Source organism: Filicampus tigris, chromosome 18 (genome assembly GCF_054856515.1).
Source record: "Filicampus tigris isolate MCC_2025a chromosome 18, RoL_Ftig_1.0, whole genome shotgun sequence".
NCBI lineage: Eukaryota > Metazoa > Chordata > Actinopteri > Syngnathiformes > Syngnathidae > Filicampus > Filicampus tigris.
Genome location: NC_141234.1, coordinates 3,308,857 through 3,327,478, shown reverse-complemented (window position 1 = coordinate 3,327,478; position 18,622 = coordinate 3,308,857). Strand labels below are relative to the sequence as shown.

General features: G+C 45.7%; 3 protein-coding genes and 1 long non-coding RNA gene across 8 annotated transcripts; 1 reads left to right on the top strand and 3 right to left on the bottom strand.

Moving 5' to 3' along the window:
* Positions 1-737: 737 nt before the first annotated feature.
* On the bottom strand, positions 738-3,728 carry LOC147132015 (uncharacterized). Its single transcript, XM_086015094.1, has 6 exons — positions 3,393-3,728; positions 2,662-2,870; positions 2,515-2,560; positions 2,394-2,416; positions 2,214-2,268; positions 738-2,101 (listed from the first exon to the last, which is right to left on the bottom strand). The coding sequence occupies exons 1-6, from the start codon at positions 3,454-3,456 to the stop codon at positions 2,058-2,060; spliced, it is 441 nt and encodes a 146-aa protein (XP_085871220.1). The 5' UTR covers positions 3,457-3,728; the 3' UTR covers positions 738-2,057.
* On the top strand, positions 2,668-4,746 carry LOC147132014 (uncharacterized). Its single transcript, XR_015082204.1, has 3 exons — positions 2,668-2,884; positions 3,279-3,408; positions 4,489-4,746. It is a non-coding gene; the product is annotated as an uncharacterized LOC147132014 (long non-coding RNA).
* Positions 4,747-5,984: 1,238 nt separating this feature from the next.
* Positions 5,985-12,082, bottom strand: LOC147132013 (antigen peptide transporter 2-like). 2 transcript variants are annotated; one of them, XM_086015010.1, is made up of 12 exons: positions 11,224-12,082; positions 10,859-10,973; positions 10,677-10,745; positions 10,444-10,574; positions 10,107-10,312; positions 9,779-9,976; positions 9,464-9,592; positions 8,620-8,808; positions 8,294-8,467; positions 7,727-7,886; positions 6,771-6,907; positions 5,985-6,588 (listed from the first exon to the last, which is right to left on the bottom strand). In XM_086015010.1, exons 1-12 carry the CDS (start codon positions 11,762-11,764, stop codon positions 6,391-6,393), a joined length of 2,247 nt encoding a protein of 748 aa, XP_085871136.1. In that variant the 5' UTR covers positions 11,765-12,082; the 3' UTR covers positions 5,985-6,390. The 2 variants fall into 2 exon arrangements, with proteins under 2 accessions (XP_085871136.1, XP_085871137.1); XM_086015011.1 differs by lacking the exon at positions 10,677-10,745 and having other exon boundaries at positions 11,224-12,080.
* A 575-nt stretch (positions 12,083-12,657) lies between these two features.
* Positions 12,658-18,087, bottom strand: LOC147132012 (proteasome subunit beta type-9-like). 4 transcript variants are annotated; one of them, XM_086015074.1, is made up of 6 exons: positions 17,932-18,087; positions 16,718-16,785; positions 15,818-15,949; positions 15,409-15,538; positions 13,662-13,803; positions 12,658-13,036 (listed from the first exon to the last, which is right to left on the bottom strand). In XM_086015074.1, the coding sequence occupies exons 1-6, from the start codon at positions 17,974-17,976 to the stop codon at positions 12,909-12,911; spliced, it is 645 nt and encodes a 214-aa protein (XP_085871200.1). In that variant the 5' UTR covers positions 17,977-18,087; the 3' UTR covers positions 12,658-12,908. The 4 variants fall into 4 exon arrangements, with proteins under 4 accessions (XP_085871200.1, XP_085871201.1, XP_085871203.1 ...); XM_086015075.1 differs by lacking the exon at positions 16,718-16,785 and having other exon boundaries at positions 15,818-15,897; positions 17,932-18,067; XM_086015077.1 differs by lacking the exons at positions 16,718-16,785; positions 17,932-18,087 and adding an exon at positions 16,269-16,707 and having other exon boundaries at positions 15,818-15,897.
* Between the last annotated feature and the right edge of the window lie 535 nt (positions 18,088-18,622).

Below are 18,622 nucleotides of genomic sequence, written 5' to 3'. Positions count from 1 at the left end.
GAACGCACAACTCTTTTTGTCCATTTGTGTTGCTCTCCTTTCATATTAAGGATATTTTGCCCATCGCAACTCATTGGTTAGTTTAGAACGTGAATCCCAACACAGCCAATGACTTTGGATCATATTTGGCCATTGTAACATCATTTTGCCAAGAGAATGCGATGCCTTTGTGGCCAATACTATGAAATCCTGTATGTGCACAGCACAATGTTGGCTTCCTTTGGCGAAACCCGCCTCCAGATGGTTAATTACAATGTCGTCTACTGTGTTTTGCAAAATCGCCCCAAAGTAGCTGGTGTGAGTGCTTGTCTGGTTTCCTGGCTAACCACCTGACGTTGGGCTTGTCCGACTTGCCTTGTTGGCTGCGAGCAAGAAGCTCCCCATCGCACTGGTTTGTCCACATTTCCGATCGCTTGAACAGTAACGGTTTCATGCCACTCAAACGAAATATCGCACAGAGACAATTACATGACGTGTTGTGCGACTAAGCAACTTTTCCTTAAGAATGCCCTTCTTAGCTAACGCTAACATGAGCAGAAAGGCAATCGACGCGCTGGTGATCGCCATTGATAGTTTCTGCGTGAAAACACAAAGGCTGAAGCTGCAGGACGAGCCCAAATAAAGCTAAAGTATCGCGTGTCCGCAGTGTGGCGTGTTTGAAAACAAAAGTAAAAGTTCAGCTCTCAGGCATCCACCCGATTAAAGGTAATTTAGCATTTTAGACCTGTTGCTGTTCCCACACGCAGAAAATCGATAGTACAGACTATATTTTGGGCCATCGCTCCAGAGAAAGATCAAAAAGCTCAAGGTGGATGCTAGTCAAGTGGTCCATAGGTTAGTTTCAAGTTGGCGCTATTTTCATTTGTGTGACAGCCCGATTAGGTCCATGGAATTGAGTTTCCATTAACTTGAATGACTCTAAAATGCCACAAGATCACTCACGGCTGACAGCATCGCCTTGTCCTTTTTCTCTCATGGAGATTAACAGGTGGACACACAGATTGTCAAATTTTCAGTTTTCAAATCTCTTACAACATTTTTATTTGCCGCAGTCCCCGCACAGAGAGACAGAAAATCAAGCGTTTGACTGTTTTGGCCTCGCTGTGTGTGGTTTGCTCCGAACCTCTTTGGACGGACGGGCAAACCCCTGGGGCCTGCGTCAACAGCGCCTCTGCTGGTCGCAGCCAAGTAGTGCGCGCCGTTTTGCATTTCCGCGTGTGTCATTGATCAATTGTTTGGGTCGACTCTGTTCGTCCGCCGTTCAAATCGCAAGTCACGTCCAGATCGACATCGACTTTGACAGTCGTTTGTTGGCGTCAAAGCGGTTGCCGGGTTCATCGGAGAGACATTTATGAAAACCGCACAAAATAGGAGATGAAGACACTCTCTTTGAATTTTCTGCTTGCACGGAGAAGGGAGAAGAGCTGTACAATACGATTCTTCCAGGCGTTCTAAAAAAGTCTTTCCGTCTCCCTTCTTTTTATTCTCACATCCCTACGTTCCAACTCTAAAGGATGGGGTGAGCAAAAGGGCAGTTGAAACGTCTCGTACTTGTCGATGTGTCTGCATGTCGGTGGAAAATTACTCCATACATGTGCGGTCAGACATGAGTAGAGAAATCAAGGACGTGGCAGGAAATCTCAGCAATCACCTTCATATTAGCAATGGTTAGCGTGACTTCACCTGACCTCCTCGCGCTTAGTTTATGAATGCATCGTGAGCAGCAAATGTACGATTATCAAATGATCGTACTTACTATGTCAACGATCATTCCCACGGCGGTTATGGGAGCATGGGTAATCTTATTATAGTGGCCCGCAACCCTCGTGAGGATAATCGGCTCGGATATGGATGGATGGATGGATGGATTCAATGACACCAGAAAAGAAGAGGCCTTTTTCATAGCGCAACCCTGGTGGGTTTCATACAATCCAACCCCGCGCAAAGACGAACAAAGACAGAAGATAGCAATCCAATGAACTCCTCAAATCTAACCTGATACACCAAAACCAGAACAAATACAAATAAACATCATCTGTTTTCAAATCCAGGAGGAATCAGAAAGGCCTCGGAAGGAGAGATCTCTCCTGTAATGCGACTCCTGGAGGAAGCAGAGCAGAGCAAACGCAAGCGTTAAGTGCACACAAACCAACGCTGCCCAAAGCATCTCCAGAATCCGAAAGATCGCTCGGGGCCCGCGTCAGCCAACTCACCCTGTGACGGCTGCTGCGTCGAGCTTGGAAACGAGCTCAGAATCGTAGGCAATGGCTGCGAAACAACGTGAGATGTGAATCAACACCAATCGCACTCGTGAAGAAAGTACATTTGCTCTACCGAGCTGAATGAATCTTGAGCTGCCTTGTTTTTTGCGGCTCAAAGCAAAGTTTACTCACAACACAAGCTTGAGAGTATTTGGCTGAAATGAAAGAGAAGCAAGAGAAGATTACTTTCCGTCGCAAACGGCACGAGGCCAAAAATCTTCTCTTTGGTCAGCCAAACATTTGTGTCGCTCACCTCGTCTGGTTGCGTGACGCTTGCAGCAGAGACACCGTGGGAAGCTCTGCACACCGAGGCAAAGGTGAAGAGAAAATGTTGAGCGCAGGTTGTAATGACAGTGACCTTCCTATTGGGGGTGTGCTAACAACAGCAATGTTTGGAGACCTGCTCATGACTCTGACTGATCCATGTCTCCCAGCGGTGTGGCTCATCTGCCGTGATTTTGTTCACCCAGTCCTGTTTGATTTGTATTTTCCTACTGTTGCTGTCAAAGTGCAAAATCTGAACATCATCAACATAAACAACCTCCCAGTACGCTGGTAGATTTGGGACTTCGGAGGATGTTGTCGTGAAGTACTTGAGCGTGTGAATCACTGAAAGAAAAATGGTAAAATGACACAAATTTGACTCATTTGTTTTAGTTCCATCAATGTTACACAATTTGTACTTTGAATTATTCCATCTGCAGTTGAAACATTTCACACTTCGTATGTCTTTAGCAACCTTATCAACCCACATTCTTAATTCATTTTGTGTTTTTTTAACTCACAGCTGTCAATAATTATGTGGATGAGAGAGAGAGAGAAAGAGAGAGCATGAGAGTGTGAATGAGAGTGAATGACACCCCCTCATTGGCGATTTACAGTTACAAAAAAATAAAAGCATTTTTTTCCCTCTTTAATTCCTAACACAAAATGTCACTCAATTTAAAATATAAATTGAAATAGTTTACGCTTTTTTCAAATGAAAGAGAGGCCTTGATTCGCTGTTCTTGTCTGCAGCAAATACTGGTCGGTTGAGATGCAAACAGGACGGGCGGGTGAGAAAACAACATTATGCAGCCAGGCAAAGCAAGTCGTCGCCTTGCAAATTCTGGGCGCAGCTGTCCAACTCACCAGACTCTGGAATACAGTGAGCCATTTCCATGTGAATGTTATCGCAAACGTCCTTCTCGAGCATGCTGGAAGCTGTTGACGCAGGCCCAGGAGATCACTGAGATGAAACGAGATTACACGAGATTAACATGCTTTCTAATCCAGCATCATATGTACTGGGAAGCTTGCGGTGTTCTACTTGACTCATTTTTAAAGAGAGGCACTAAACACAGCATGCGTCCAACAGATGCAAAGAGGACAAAAGAAGCTACTAATGATCTCTAATGGCCAATCATTTCTTTTATGAATGGCCGACAAGCGTTTAATCTCTAAACCAGTCATTCTCCGTGTGGTCTGTGTACCAACAGTGGTACGCAGGCTCCCTCTAGTGGTATGCAAAATAATCACTGCCCTAGAAGAGCTCAGTTGTATTTCACTTTCATATTTGCTAATAATCTGACAAATGTTTGTTTTTAAACATTTGTTTGAATAGTTGTGTGCTGTTGCTTGATTTTTTTTTATTTTTTTTTTATTTGGGGGTTACACTTTGCTTTGAGTTGCACGGCAACATTTCACAATTCTACAATTTACAATGAAGTGAAATAAAAGGAAACTCAAAGTCAGTGCTGCCCTTTAGGATGTTTATTGAATGGTACAAGCATTCAAACACGCAAATAGAAAATGTGAATGTCCACAAGTTGGCCACAATTCTCCATGCCATGAAACTGATGTCACTCATTAGGCCGCGCCCCCTTTAAAGGCAGCTCAGTTGTTGTGACTGGGATTTTCCCAGCGTATAATAATTATGCTTGACAAAACCACTTTATTTTTTTACATTCTCTTCAATCATGTTTTATTAAGTTTTTATACAACACCGAGCTAGTTTTCTTTCTTAAGAATGTGTAACAGAAACAATTGTGGTTGCTCTTGGGGGCTGGTTCTGATGAATAGAATTTCAATTTACTGTACATCAGCGGCAAAAATGTGTTTGACATGCAGGTAAATTTATGGAACAGAATAAATAAAACTTCAAATAAAAAAAACAAAACAAAGATAAATAAAAATGACCATGTTCTGCATTTGAAATGTTGCCTAAATTATCTGTCATCCTTTGTAGGTCACGACCTTCCAAGCTTTTGGGAGTGGGAGATCGCCACCTACTGGCCATTTGGAGAAGCGTCCACCCCCCCCCCCCCACAGAGCAGTAAGCACACAACTCATAATTCTTGAGACATCTTGTAAAATGATTTACTTTGTTGTGTCCCTGTTGGTAATGAACTGTGATATTTGCTCCCTTATACCGATCCATTAAAATGTATTGTTCATTTTTGTTTTATTTGTTCATCTAATTAAATAATTTGTTGATTGATATATTGTTGACGCGATAATAAAAAATATATATGATAAACAATTACATACCTACTTGAATTTGTTTCCACATCTACTTTATTGAATCATTTTGTATTTTATTATGAATAATACACTTTTAAATCAGAATTAATGACGAAAACTTACATGTGATCCTTTTCTCTTCGTTTCTCTCTCTCTTTTTTTTTTTTTTTTTTTTTAAACCTTATTTCCGAATGACATGGCTGTTTTCAAACTCAAATGTGGCCCCAGAACACAAACGTTTGTCCATGATCACTAGATGGCGCTACGAAACCATGCTTTTTCCACCTCCCTCATGCCTTTTTTTTTCAGCGGACACTAATACTGTAACTGGCTTGGCGTCACCAGGTTTTCAAAACCATGACCTCAAACCTGCATAGTTGCTCCTCAAGCAGGAAAACACAAACGAAGCCAATGCGATGCAAAGCAAGTAAGCGTGAAATGCGTCAACGACAGGACGCTTGCGTTGTGTCATGCTTGCAGCCGTATATGATGAGTTTAACTAATTCAAAAAGCTGCACTTGTTGTCTTGGCTCTCCACTTTCAAGGCCACTCCGCAAAGGCCATCCAAGCGTTTTATTGCAAGCGTGCCGGGAGATAAAGCCATCAATGTGCATTTTACGGTGTGAGAATGATAACATTTTAATTTTTAGTTCAAACAATCTTGATTAGGGGGTAGACAAATTTACTCGATATGTCAAATGAAATAATTTGTAATTATTTTTGAAATGATATCATTTGGAATCATTATTTTATTACATCCGGTGAATATCTCCAGTTTGCTGTCCTGTACTGTGAAATGTCAACGCGCTAATGAAAAGTATGCAAAATGTACCTGTACAATTACTAAAACTATTGGTCAGATATTCTAAACTTCAAACTTTTATTTTTGGTCTGAGATCCAGTGCTCTTGAAACAAAACATTTTTAGTAGGAGATCTTGACATCTTCCGATCTTACTAACGTTGGTGTTCGTTGGTGCAATTTCAAAGTTTTGTCTTGAACCAACTAACTACAGTAGCGTGGGACTAGTTGAAAAATGTCAAGTCAGAGGTTTTCACCGACAAACACTTGTAGATATAGTGCAGGACATTTATGTTTGACATGACTGGTTCATTGATTTCATTGAGACATTTTACTGCAGAAAAGAAATAGTTCTCCAAAAACAAATATGTAGTCCTACAAAAACCAAACCAAACCAAAATACCGTACATTATACTCACCATAGTTGTGGATTTTTTTTATTGAAAGTAATATGTGCGGATCACTACAGACATACGGTATTTTGCCAGTCGAAGTGGCTGTAACAAGTTTTGCGCTGACCAACCAGAGGACGATAAAAATCGAGGGCCATCAGCTACCGATTGTAAAAGTCCTGGGCATATTATATTGACACGGCAACACACAGAGTCTGGAATCTGATTTGGTGGGGGGAAAAAAAAAAAAATAAACTCACCAAATCTACGTACTGAAAGCACTTCAGCCAAGAAAAACTCTACAAAATGAAGCGAATAGACCATTGGGAATAAATGAATACAGTTTGATGGAACCAATATTATATTACAATCCCGGTTGCGAATGTGTTGGTCAGAGCTTCTGATAGTGAGTACGCCAACCGAATTGGTGTCACGTTAGCTTCCCGCGGCGGCTATCTTCTCTCTCATTTTACAATATATTCCCTTCTGGTCCATCAGCTGGCGGTGGGTTCCTCGCTCCTCAACGCCACCGCCGCCAATCACCGCAATCTGGTCGGCCTTGTCGATAGTCTTCAGCCTGTGAGTGATCAGCAGCACGGTTTGGTCCGAGCGCCTCAGCAGATCCTGCAGGACCTGCGCCGGGTGAGACAAACATTCACGACAGTGGATATCGTAAACTTTTGTCACGCTTTTATTTTGAATGTAGGTTAATGTCGTAAGATGAGTTTGAGACGGCGCTGAGTGTTTTGGGAGAATACGTCAGAAGCTTGTGGGTTTTTTTTCTTCTTCGTGATTCGATCCCTTCTTGACTGTACCTTGCTTTCGCTTTGCTCATCCAGGGAGCTGGTTACTTCATCCAGGATGAGAACCTGCGGCCGTCTGACCAGCGCTCGAGCGATGGCCACGCGTTGCCGCTCGCTCTTGGACAGCAGGCTGCCCCCCTCACCAACCTCTGACAGACAATCAAATCATCAGTCCAGCGCTCCGGCCGACACGCGCTTCTCCGTCTTAACACCGCACACGCTCGCCGGCAGAGGTGGAAGCGTGCAAGTCAAAAGTAAGTCAAGTTTGAAACTTTTAAGCTTTAACTAAGCAACTTACTCGGTCAAAATTCGCACCGGGTCCTCACCAAATATCAAGCGCCGAAAACCGCATTGAACTTTTTTTCAATTCTTGAAAGCAATTTTAAACGTCAACAGGCAAGAATTGTCATGTCATCTAGTTCAAGTCGAGCCTCAGCAATACCAAGACAAATTTTAGCCACGCAAGCCCCGAGTCTCAAAATGAGCTCCGGTTACATAAGCCTTAAAGCGGAAGTCAACCCAAACATTTTTTTTTCCAAGAATATGTTCTCAGCAGGCCCACTCGTTGAAACACGGCATTCTGATTAATTTTGCGTTTGTGGAATATAAGTTAAGCAGCAAAACGCACTCGTTTTTAGCCATCTCCGGGGGGCGGCCATTTTGTCTTCCGTCAACTGAAAACGACATCGCAACTGCTCACAACGACCAATCACGGCTGACCTGTTTTCCCAAACGGAGCCGCGAGTGGTCGTCGCGAGCAGTCGTGATATCGTTTTCAGTCGATAGAAGCGACAAAATGGCCGCCCCCACAGACGGCTAAAAACGAGTGGATTAACACTTATTCCACAAATGCAATATTTATCAGAATGCCCTGTTTCAACGAGTGGGCTGGCATAGCACATACTCTTGAAAAACAAAACAAAAAAAGTTTTTGCGTTGACTTCCACTTTAAGTCCACTTCTGCTCACCGGTATCGTAGCCCTTCTCCAGCTGGGTGATGAAATGGTGGGCATTGGCCCGGTGCGCCGCTTCCTGGATGGCGTCCAAAGAGCAGTCCTCCAGACCGTAGGCGATGTTGTGCCTGACGGAGCCGGAGAAGAGCACCGGCTCTTGGCTGACCACCGCAATCTGTCAAAGCACAAATAGACTGTCGTTCGGATTGTGGCCGTTTGACTCCAGTCCTGTAGGTGGCACTGACGCACGTTTCAATGTTAAAAACAGGATGAGCGAGTACACATGGCCGTCTGTGGACTTGGAATGCGAAAAGTGAATTTGTGAGGAAAATGATACGAGATCATGATTATGTCCACATAAAAACTTTTTTGACATTTTTGTATTTTGGCATGCTGTGAGATTTTTCAAATGTAAAATACTGGCCTCAGCCAACTGAGACAACATGTCTCTCACCTAACGTGTGGGACCGCCTTCCGCCTTCGTCCCGTTCCAAAAGATCCAAACCCGAAAACAAGTAGTGTTTGCAGCCATACTAGTCAGTTATCGGATAAAAAAACGACAATTTTGCTTTGGGCTTTCACCTTCTTGCCGAGATAGCGGCAGTCGTACGATTCCAGCTTGGCATGGTCCAGCAGGATTTGTCCGTCCTGCGGCTCGTACAAGCGCTTCAGCAGACTGGCGCAGGTGCTTTTTCCCTCTCCGGACACACCGACCAGCGCCGTCATCTGACCCGCTGGCAGCTCCAAAGAGAAGTCCTGACGACAAAGACGTTTTGAATTGAGTACAGTGCAAAAATAAAGGCTCACAGAGGTTGAAGGCAGGCCACTGCCGTCCACCGATTTATGTCCCTGGTGAGTGACGTTGAAACGTCCTCAACAAAAACCAAGAGCTCCATTGTGACGCCCACCTGCAGCACCGCCACATCGGGGCGTGCCGGATAGGCAAAGTTGAGATGGCGGAAGATGACGTGTCCCGCAAGGCACTCGGGTGCGAGTTTCCCATCCGTCCTGATCCGAGGTTGGCGATCCAGAACCTCAAAGACTTTACCGGCGGCGCCCACCGAGGTCAGCATGTGGCCGCTGATGTAGATCATTGTCTGGCACGAGACATTCCCAATATGAGGAGTGTACCTACGTTATCCGCGCCCACATGACCCACAATGCACAGGCAACTCTGCTAAACCCGACTTTATTCTTGCGGAGCTGTTGGATTTATGTGGCGATAGGCCATAATCATACCAGATCCATTAAACATTTTTTTTCCCCCAAGAATATGTTCCGTGCCTGCCGACTAGTTGAAACAAGGCGTTCTGATCAATTGCGTTTGTGGAATAAGGGTCGATCCACTCGTTTTTCGCCATCTCCGGGGGCGGCCATTTTGTCACTTCTATCGACCGAAAGTGACATCGCAACTGCTCAGGTAACGACCCATCACTGCTGACCTGTTTTCTGAGTCCGAGACGCGATTGGCCGGCCGTTGTGAAAATGGCCGCCCACAGAGAGGGCGAAAAACGAGTGCATTTTGCTGCCGAACTCATATCCCACAAACCCAATGTGAATTAGAATGCCGTGTTTCGACGAGTGGGCCTGCTCGGAACATATTCTTGAAAAAAATACGTTTGGGTAGATTTCCCTCTTTGAATAGGGAGGAGTAACTGCTTTATTACGCGCAGGCATGCACTTTTACGGACCCCAGGGGAACACCGGTTGAAAGACCTCTGCTTTATGACATAAGCTTTTCGGCGCCGATACCCTGACGTTGCTTCCGATGTCTGACTGGTAGAGAATGAAGGAGATCAAGTTCCCGGTGGTCATCTGGCCGCTTTGGACGAACAGCCTGCCATACCGCAGCATCAGCACATGAATGGCCAAACCTATCAGCTACACACACACACACACACACAGATATGCGCAAATCAAGCTCGGTCTGCTCTTGGAGTGTCGCACTCCTGTCATGACTTGATAGGAGAGAGGTCAATAATCGATATTATTGGCCGAAACAGAGGCCCCCGCCGCCGAAATCCAGTTTTGCCGAGGGCCTCTCCAAAATGGTTACCGGCATCTCACCCTTTGCGCCAGAAGGGACACAACCTGGACAGTGTTTCGTTGGGTCTTGAGCCTGTGCGTGTCCATCAGCCGGTTGTCATAGCGACGGGCCTCCAGTTTCTCCGCGTTGAAGCTCCGCACCGTCCGAGCGGCCGAGATGATCTCATTGGCCGTCTCGTTTGCCGCGGTCGCGGAGTCGTGCGTGGCTTGCGTCAGCCGCTGCAAAGGCACGGTCGGTCATTCGTCGGGCTGGGCGGCTCGTCAAATTCAACCGGCCCAAGTCATCCGTGGGATGGGACTGAACCGAGCTCGTGACAATCAGGGGATCCGATCGGTCTGTCTGCTTTACCTGGCGGTGTTTGTTGGCGATGGTCTGTAGGAGGCCGGTGGCGGGGACCTCCAAGAGCACTAAAAATGTTAGCGTCCACGAAAGCTTCAACATGAGGCTCAGCGTGTACGCCGTCTTGATCAGGGTCCTCAGCAGAACGTTGATGTTCAGACAAACCGTTTCCGCCATCAGGGGGATGTCTTTGGAAAGCAAAGAGGTGAGCTCACCTGCACCCGGAAGAAATCGAAATATATTCCTTTTTAGGAAACAGTACCCTGGTGCGGGTCGGAGAGAGAGAGATGGCAGCTTGTTCGCTGTGCAGTCTTTGTCTATCAAGCTCTCTGTTATCATGCCTTACCTATCTTTGTGGTGTCGAAAAACGCAATCTCCTGTTTGGTCTGAGCCTGAAACAGATTTCCTTGCACTCTGCATTTGAAGGAGCTCATGGCCCACTTAAGGAAACCCCCTCTGCTGCCTGTGCCCACCGAGCTGCTCAAACAAAAACGGGACGGACATTCACCTTAACTTGGGCCCACAAATGATTTGTGACAAATGATGCCATATCATTCTCATACGAAGTGGCGTACCTACATAAGGGCAATCGGAAAACACACAATAAAGCAACCTCTTCTCAGGAAAAAAATAGGAAAGATGTTGTTTCTGGAAAACAGGCAACTTTTTAAATCCTATGGCGTTTAGTGCTCATTATGTTCCAGTAGCGTTGGGATTATGACAGGGTCTGACATTTTGGCGGCCAGGGTGCATGTTCTCACCTTCCCACTGAGAACACGCCCATCAGAAGCAGTGCTGACAAGAACTCATGTGGCACGTAATCGTCACGCAGGTTGTCAATTACCTTGCCCGTGTAAAACCGGACCTGGATCTCACCTGAGACACACCCACGCACGCGCACACACACACACAGATAAATTCCCTCAGTGGGTAGTTCTTATGTCGTATTTCTTTACATTCTCTTATGTTTTATGACAAGTATATTTACCCATGCAGCGAATGAAACTTGTAAGTCAAGGTACCACTGCATATTACGTGATACAGTAATATCGCTCATTTCGACCCCCTCTTCATCATGATCATCATCATCATCATCGTCATCGTCATCGCTATGGCGTATACTTACAGACGGCAGCCAGGGTGAGAAAGCAAACGCCTCCGACCAGCAGAGCCAAGTCCGGCCTGTACATGCGAACAACCCTCATGAACAAAGCTCTTGGCTTTTGTTGCTTCTCTTTTCGGCCATTCGAGTCCGGCACGCCGACTTCCCAAAACAACGCCGCGGCCAGCGAGGCTCCGGCGCACATCATCCAGTAGCGCGCGACCCCAGTCGCCCCCGCCGTCATCGTCGCGCCGCACGGGGGGTCCCCGAGGCGCCAGGCGGCGGCGGCGGCGGCGAAGCTCTCCAGGGCGGCGGGCAGCGCGCTGTGCAAGGCGAGGAAACGAGCCGGCGCCGCGGCAAGCTCCCCGAGGTTGAGCAGGGAGAAGGCGGCCAGCGCCAAACAACACCGGAGAAACGCGAGCAGCCACACCGACAGCCAAAATAAACTCGCCGCGCTCACCACCGGCGCCGCGGCTTGAACCAGGCAGGCGTCCGCGACGAGCGCAAAAAGGGCAGCAAAAGCTCGGCGAAGCGTCGAACTCTTTCTCCCCATTTTCAAGGACATGCAGCCCGCGTGTCGAACTACCCGCAGCAACTCTTATCTGTTTTCGGTTTCACTTTACTGGAACACTTCCTCTTCTGATATTCCCCTTCTGATACATATGCGTTCGATGACATGTCTCAAACGTTACCAGGTCAACATTTCCTGTTCTGATAAGCAAGATTCATTTCAAAGACCCTGTAAAGTGAACTCAGAGATTTGTTTCTAAACATTAACATTATTCTAAACATTCTACATTAAAGTGGAAATCAACCAAACACATTTTTTTTTCTCGAGAATATGTTCCCAGCAGGCCCACTAGTTGAAACACGGCATTCTGGTTAGAATTGCGTTTGTGCAATATGAGTTAAGCAGCACAACTGCTCAGGGCTCACGTCACGGCCCAGTTGGAGAAAACAGGGTCAGCCGTGATTGGTCGTTATTTGAGCAGTTGTGATGTCATTTTCAGTCGACAGAAGTGACAAAATGATGGCTAAGAACCGGTCGAATAACTCTTATTCCACAAATGCGAGATTTATCAGAATTCCTTGTTTCAACCAGTGGGCTTGCATAGAACATATTCTTGAAAAAAAAATATGTTTGGGTTGACTTTAAAAATAAGAGATAATCATGATCTTGTGAGCTCAGACGATACCGATTCCAATCTACATGGATTAGCTGCACATGATTCCATTTTAGAGCTGTTCACTAACTTGTATTTGAATAATCGATTCATCTGTCATTTTTTAAATTAATTGATGAATTCGATTTTTTTTTTAATAATCCAAATGTCCTTCCTTTATTATTCAAAATAGGACACTATCTCTAATTGACTGCAGAAAACGTACAAAGATTCATTTACTGGTTTGGTCTGTAACATGTCTGAAATCAGTGAAAAATATTCATCATTTCCTAGGTCAAAGTAGATGTTTGCAAACGATTTATTGGGATTAAACACAAAGATAATCAGTCTGCATGATGGAGGACTACAGAAAAGTGAGAATAGTTACTGTTGACTTCTGTGTAAGTTTCTTTGCATTAGCGGGGACAAATTTGACAGACGATAAGACGCCTTTATTTAAGAGACTTTTGATGCAATGTGATCTTACACCGTCTGAACTAAGATTTAGTTACAGACACCAAAGGGTTCATGTCGTATCGGCATGTGTCACTTGTCAAAGAAGGCGGGTAAGTCATTCCCTAAAATGACTTTCTCCTTTGCACCGTGCTCATCGATGGTGACCAGGTAGGCCACGCCTCCACTGGAGCCGTCCCGGTTCATGGCCAGAGTGAGGGCTGAGAAAAGAGAGAGAAAACCATTTTTGTGATTCGTTTTCCTGTTTAACTTTGAAGTTCCTGGCTGCTTTTTTCCCTCTGTTGTGTGTGGGGTTTTTTTGTTTGGTTTTTTTTGCTATCTATCACTGTCGTGCCTTGACAGAATCAAATGGAAATGCCAGCCTCTATGAAAAAACCCGACCCAAATATTTGTAATGTTATTTTCAATAAGGAAAATATCACACTATATACTTGACTTGAGAAGAATTTCACAACTTCTGTAATTGACTCTGTAAACTGCCGCAATATTATGTTCTTTACAGAAGATAAAGAATATATACCCAAATTGTTAAATTGCCTGTCTCCATGCAGCGTTTGCGTTCAAATATTCATGATGTAAAGCGTTACAACACCGCCACAAAGATGCTATTGGTTAGCCCGCTTGTGGCGTTTCCCTTTATGTGTTAGCGTGAAGCTATAAGATTTTAAAGGCAAAGGTATGCAGTTGCTTTAAATACGTGTGGCATTTTTCTTTGATTTGTGTTTAGTTTGATGGCCAACCGGGAGCGCCATGAAACGGCTCGGAGCCGCGTTTGGGTCGAGTTCTTCACGTCCCAGCTGGCGTCACCAGGAAGGCGTCACTTACTGTTAAGGACAAACTGCTGGCACTCGTCTCTGCTCATGCCGGAGCGATACGTGGCGTCCACATAGCCGTACACGTAGGTGCTGCCGGAGCCCCCCACGGCGAAGGGTTGTCGCAACAGGGCGCCGCTGAGCGTGGAAAACACCTGCCACAGGACAGAGGAAGACGTCAAGCAGAGGTGCGACTAATCCGTTTGAAGTCTTAACTTTCAAGTGTCACGCAAGTTAATGCGTTAATGTGTCAAGTCAAGTTAACTCCAAAAGTAGAAACGAACCCGACTGGCCGTTCCATTTAGATTTTTGGGAGGGGGAGAGCGCCATTTGTTCCCGAATGCCCTTTATCGGTCATTTTCTGTCCTTTTTTACCTCTCTTGCGCTTGAACTCAACTTTCACGCTGAGTAGCGTTCCCCTGATGTCGACTTTCACTGTCTGCAATTGCCGAGTCTCAGATGCAGACTTGATTGGCTGAGCAAGGTCACGTGCAACGACTTGCCTCGCATGTAACCGGCCAATACGTTCCGTCGCTGCGGCAAAGTGCTGCGCCGCTTAAAATAGAATTGCCCTGAATATCTCAAATCAGAACTAGCTGTGGGTAAGAATATAAAAGTCAACCCGCCATTGATGCAAACCACCCCCATCTGGCAATAACAAATGTGTCATGCTCTTTGTTTGACGTTTAGTTTGACAGTCAACTTTTACTTGGAGTAAGCGCTAAACAGCTTGAAGTCCCTTTCGGGATTCATTTGCTCAATATTAGCCAAGCTGAACGGAGTTCTCCAGGCACCGCTGTAGTAGATGTGCCGGCGTTTTCTTCCCCGGGCTTTTGCTTCCCCGGGCTTTTGCTTCCCCGGGCTTTTGCTTCCCCGGGCTTTTGCTTTCGTTTTGACGTTTGCTGGGTGTGGCCGGTGTTCTGCCTGCTCGCCCTGCTGATCCTGTTCACCGAAAGAATCTATTCTTCTCAGTCTCAGCGTCGCCACAGTACATGACACTCGCAGTCACTTTGTACGAATGAGCTCCAATTTAGTATCCTCCTCTTACTACGGAGACATGAGAACAATGACAGTGTCCTACTTGCTTGATCTCAAGAATCTCTCCTGTTGTTTCCTGGCAAAGTGCTTAAAAGCTCCTTTGTCTTCATGGCAGGGGTGCAGATTCCCCACACAAATGTCAATTATTACATTTCACGATACCAATTGAAGTACCATCATATCATTCTTTTGGGGGGGGGGGCTCGGCTGAAGGACTTCGGACCGATTTATGGCAAACACGAGTGACTTATTCCCAGCCTTAATGCAATAAAGTCAATGACTTTATGGTCGTTCGATTAAATGGCCAACTGACACGAAGGTGAGCTCATGTTGGCCCAGCCGGCGAAGTTAACATCGCTTACTCCTCTTTGTTGGACATTTTGGGGTGACTTATCTTTGACGTGTGTCCTTATGTTGTAAAGCCCGCTGAATTGATCGTAGACGAAGGGGAGTCTGTTTTAACGTCCGATTTTTAACATACCGCATTAAACATCCTCAAGTAAACACTGATTTAAAGCTGGTTAGCTTGGTACACATTGCTGTGTTGTTCAGCATGTTTGATCGATTCACGTTTAAGAATGTCAAAGCGGATCTTGCGACCTTGCATTTTATTTATTTTATTTATTTATTTTTTTTTGGAATACGACCCCGGAAGAAAAAATGTGGACACCCTTGTTGTAGACGTTTGCGACAACATGCACACGCGGCGGCCATCCTCTGACCTGCCCGCCGCCTCTTCTGTCCCAGCCGGCCACGATGAGACTAGCGGCCAGCTCGTCCCGATAGCGGTACGACGTGTTCTTCACCAGGGTTGCGGCGGCAACCACCCGCGGCTCCTCTTCGATCTCCAAGCTGCCGAGAGTAAAAGACAGAAGATATTGCGCGAACGTGTACCGTATCGACACGACCGGATAAAAACAATGTCATTCACTTCCTCGCTATTCAACTTCGTAATCTTCATCTGAGCCGGAAATTAGAATGTGGAAAATCTGTCCTTTTAAAAAATATATGTATATTTTTTGGTGGACTGACTAAGAAAAAAAAAAAAAAGACTCCATTTTTCATATTTCAGTTTTCAATCGCCAATTGGAAATGGAAGCTTACCAAACAAAGGCTGTTCTATTTGCATACCTGTGAACCTGCAGCTCATAGCGGGACAGATCGGCAACCGTCTGAGCATCCGCCGCAGAGCCGGAGAGAGCGCAGTAGATCTTTGGGTGGAAGGGTATCAGCTTGTTCATCACGCGGTTCACGACGGAATTGCTGCACGGGCGACACAGTGAGTTGCTCGCCATGCAGCGCACGGTCATCCTGTGGTGCCTCGAGACTCCGGTAGTCTGATTTACAGGTTCTTAGAGATACGGGTCGTCGTTTGGATTGACAGATACCGCAGATTAAATACAAGCGCTCGAAAAGGGGCTTCAAAGCAGATTAATGCCACTAAAAGTTCATTGTCAAACATAACATAAAATGAACAATTACACTGAAAACAATGTTGCTTTCGGAATAGCCCGCTAGCTTGATGCTAACAAAGCGGTTAGCATCGATTTTTTTTTTTTTTTTCAGTTTTAGATCTACTCACTTCACAGTAAGCGTCCGTTTGGCAAATAGTGAACAATTCTTCAGAAAGGGGCATGAAGCTGCTGAAGGCCAAATGACAAGAGTCGCTAGCCGGCAGCTAGCTTGCGAGCTAACAAGCCTCTGGTGGCGCCTCACTCGGAGGATGGGCGGCAGGCTTATCCACGGCAACACCTCTTGGATTGAGAATTTCAGAAATGGCACCTAGCTGTTCTGCCCACTTTTTGTTGTTGTTGTTGTTGTTGTTTTCCAGCAATTATCTACAAGAAAATGTATCATCCAGTGGCAAACTAGTCTTTGAATTCACTTGACGGCGTCTTTCAGTCACAGTACGACGCAGACTTCTTCAATTCTTAAAGGATAAACGTTTTTTGTTTTGTTTTCGATCGAAATGAAAACGACTATTTTAAAAGTGGGCATGCGTGCGTTGCCGGGGAGGCAGTGGGGGCGCACCTCGCGGTGACGCGCGAGTCCGAGCCCAGCACGACCCCGCCATCGAACTCCGTGGCGATGATTGTCGTCTGCCAAGCAAAAAAGACAACATGTTATGTCAGGCTACGCAAATAGGTATTGTCAGCAGTGTCCCATCCATCAGGTGTGAAATTAAGCACCCAAGTGAGTTGCGTTGATTGTCGGCGGCCCGCTATATTGTGTATTTTTAAAAGTGATTTTATTTTGGTTTCCCGCAGTACACTCGCATGTGGGAAAGGGGAGCCGCAATCAGACATTTATCGAAGGATAGGTGAACATTGAAACACATCGACCCGCCAATGCCGCCCCTCCAGGCCCCGCCTCTTAAACGCACAGGCACGTAATCTAGCGCACGGACACGACACTACGTACGGTGATTTCGACACATTTTAACGCTTGCAATGTTTTCAGAGTACACATTTGCTTTAATGAGCTTGCCAGTTTATCAACTTTTGCCCCATTGTGATGTTACAGCGAGGCTCGTTTGCATAACTCCGCCCCTATGCTGAGTTTCTTCGCCCCTGGCTCGGCAGCGACGCTAGCCAAATATCCAGAGCCGGGCAGGACAGCACTGTGTAAAACCCGATCACGTCAAAGCCGAAAGGCAGAGCTGCATCGAGTTTTGTTGGCACTGAATTCATTCACGCTTTCGCGCCGTACCTTCGCTATTGTAACAAAAGCTGAACTCGCCTTTGGCTCAGTCGCGCACTTGCATGAGACAGGACCTCCCCCTCAAACAGGCTCACATGCTTGTTTGCGGAATGTGCGAGGACGCGGGGGAAACATGCAAACTCCGCGCAAGAAGGAGCTCACAACCTAAAACCTTTTGGTGCTGTGAGCCAGACATACAAAGCCTGACTTTTGAAAAATGAGGATAGGGACTTGGAGGCAACACAAAAAACAGCTTCCAAATCCTGTTTGTGAACAAAAAAACAAACAAACAAACAGGAAGATGCGTGCTAAAATGATAGCCAGAATAAAATAAAGTGTCCACTGAGACGACACAACTAATGCTGTCCGTTTTCAGTTAAATACGACAACTGATCTTCCGAATGAAATGTGGTCGAACACATTCCGAATTTCACGGCATGTACTATTAACAGCTCTAAATCATTCAAATAACATCAGCTCTTAACAATCACCAATGCGTGTGTGTGCGTCCGTGCGTGCGTGCGTGCGTGCGTGAACGTACTCACCCCGGTTTGCACCTCCTCGGATCGTGCGGCCGACTGGTCCAACATGCTCTCCGAACCCGGCTGCGTCTTCCTCCTCACGAGGCTGCAGGACGAGCCCCAATAAAACCAAAAGATTGTCAGGACTCCGACGCGTTGAACATGAAAGTGAAAGTCAAAGTCAAAGTATAGCTCGCGGTTTGATTGCGTTGTCATTGCAGTCACCGGGAAGCCTCAATGGGTTCATATAAATTTGGCAAAAGTACTCACACGTTTTACTTGGAGTAAGTATAAGTACATAGAATTGCGTTGAAAAAAAAAAAAAAAAAAGCAACTCATAAAAGCAGAAGTATTGCAGCGTGGGACAGACTCTGAGATGCAAACTAAAAATGAGTATTTACTGTCAATCATATACACTCTAAAAACAGTTGAGTTAAAAATAACATTTTGGGTCAAAAATGGACCGATACACAAATTGGGTCCATTTGACCCACTTTCTTGCTTTGTTTGATATAAAACAGGCCACTTTTGGGGGTTGTTCTGTACAAACCATCCATTTTTTTGGGCCCCAAGTTGTCGATCGGTCCACTTTTGACCCCAAATGTTGTTATTTTTAACCCAACTGTTTTTAGAGTGTACAATACCACGTTTCATAATTACTTGCATTGTTTGTACATGTCCTGCGCCCCCATTGGCCGGTGAGCAATTCATTGTT

Coding starts and splice junctions, on each gene's coding strand:
- LOC147132015 (XM_086015094.1), bottom strand. CDS start 3,456: ATGCTCGAGAAGGACGTTTGCGATAACATTCACATGGAAATGGCTCAC. Junction 2,561..2,661: donor TCAGTCAGAGTCATGAGCAG/GTCTCCAAACAT, acceptor CTCGGTGTGCAG/AGCTTCCCACGGTGTCTCTG. Junction 2,417..2,514: donor GCGTCACGCAACCAGACGAG/GTGAGCGACACA, acceptor CTTTCATTTCAG/CCAAATACTCTCAAGCTTGT.
- LOC147132012 (XM_086015074.1), bottom strand. CDS start 17,976: ATGTTGGACCAGTCGGCCGCACGATCCGAGGAGGTGCAAACCGGG. Junction 15,539..15,817: donor TATGAGCTGCAGGTTCACAG/GTATGCAAATAG, acceptor TACTCTCGGCAG/CTTGGAGATCGAAGAGGAGC. Junction 13,037..13,661: donor CCAGCAGTTTGTCCTTAACA/GTAAGTGACGCC, acceptor CTCTTTTCTCAG/CCCTCACTCTGGCCATGAAC.
- LOC147132013 (XM_086015010.1), bottom strand. CDS start 11,764: ATGTCCTTGAAAATGGGGAGAAAGAGTTCGACGCTTCGCCGAGCTTTT. Junction 10,974..11,223: donor TCTCACCCTGGCTGCCGTCT/GTAAGTATACGC, acceptor GGTGTGTCTCAG/GTGAGATCCAGGTCCGGTTT. Junction 10,575..10,676: donor TGTTTTCCGATTGCCCTTAT/GTAGGTACGCCA, acceptor TTGTTTGAGCAG/CTCGGTGGGCACAGGCAGCA.